The sequence below is a fragment of the Eurypyga helias genome, unplaced genomic scaffold (genome assembly GCF_000690775.1).
Source record: "Eurypyga helias isolate BGI_N326 unplaced genomic scaffold, ASM69077v1 scaffold20377, whole genome shotgun sequence".
NCBI lineage: Eukaryota > Metazoa > Chordata > Aves > Eurypygiformes > Eurypygidae > Eurypyga > Eurypyga helias.
Window position 1 is genome coordinate 13596 of NW_010260041.1, and position 958 is coordinate 14553.

General features: G+C 58.5%; 1 protein-coding gene across 1 annotated transcript in view; it reads right to left on the reverse strand.

Annotated features, from left to right (window-relative positions):
• The window catches only part of MRC2 (mannose receptor, C type 2), a gene marked incomplete at both ends in the record, with an annotated part of 14805 nt that overhangs the window by 5762 nt on the left and 8085 nt on the right, over positions 1–958 (reverse strand). Inside the window, 2 exon segments of the mRNA XM_010154901.1 lie at positions 208–346; positions 467–569. Coding sequence (XP_010153203.1) covers positions 208–346; positions 467–569 — 242 coding nt within the window.

A 958-nucleotide genomic window follows, 5' to 3' on the forward strand; every position in this document is an offset into this window, starting at 1 on the left:
GCTCCGACGGCGAGATGCCCTCCCAAATCCCCCTGGGATTGGCACTACCTCTCTCAGCCCCTGAATTAGGACTCATCCTCCCGTAGAAGCGGAGCCTTCAGAAAGGAGGGGACAGAGGGTCCCCCTGCACCGGCCCCACTGCCCCACAGCCCACCCTCTGGCCAGATTATTCAAAACTGAAGGGTCTGGGGGCCTCTTCGTGGGCACCTTTGGGCAGTTTGCAGATCCAGTCCAGCTGGGCTTCGCACTGCATCGGCATCCACTGCAGGGAGGCCAGGTCCAGCACCGCGCAGGTCCGGATGTCGTCATCGTTGTAATTACTGCGGTCAAAGTTGTGGTAGAAATACTGGGGGTCGAGAGAGACAGGCGGTGTTGGGCATTTCCACCAGCACCGGATTTGCCCCGCTGCACCCCAAATGTCAATGGAATCATATTGCCACAACCTCCCCCCCACCCCGGGACTCACCCCCAGCCCGTCGCTCCACCTCCAGCCCCTGTCCCCCGCCGGGTCCCGCCGGTTCAGGCCGATCCAAAACCAGTGCTGCTCATGGAGCTCCGGCTCCGACTCCCTGCAGGGAGCCAAGGGGAAGGATAAGCACACCCCCCACCAAACTGGAGGGTTTTATGTTTATGTACAAATATGTATTTATAATCTGGCCTTTCTTTGTTCGTTTTTGCAGCCTGCTGTCCCCACAGCACACAGAGGCAGGAGCCTGGATAACACACAAGCTCTTGCACACCAGCTCAGGGCTGAAGCAGTTTTAAAACCAAGCTCCATCCCCAAATTACACTGAATTTCCTGCACTTCTCCTGCATCCCCTCTTCCGTGTAGCGGCACCAACCGATGCACCTTCCATGCACACGTTCACACGGGCAGTCACATCCGTGCCTTGTCCAGGCATGCCAGAGCACCGGGATGGTGTGAGCTTGTGCGAAGCGCGTTTGCACAGGGGGACCA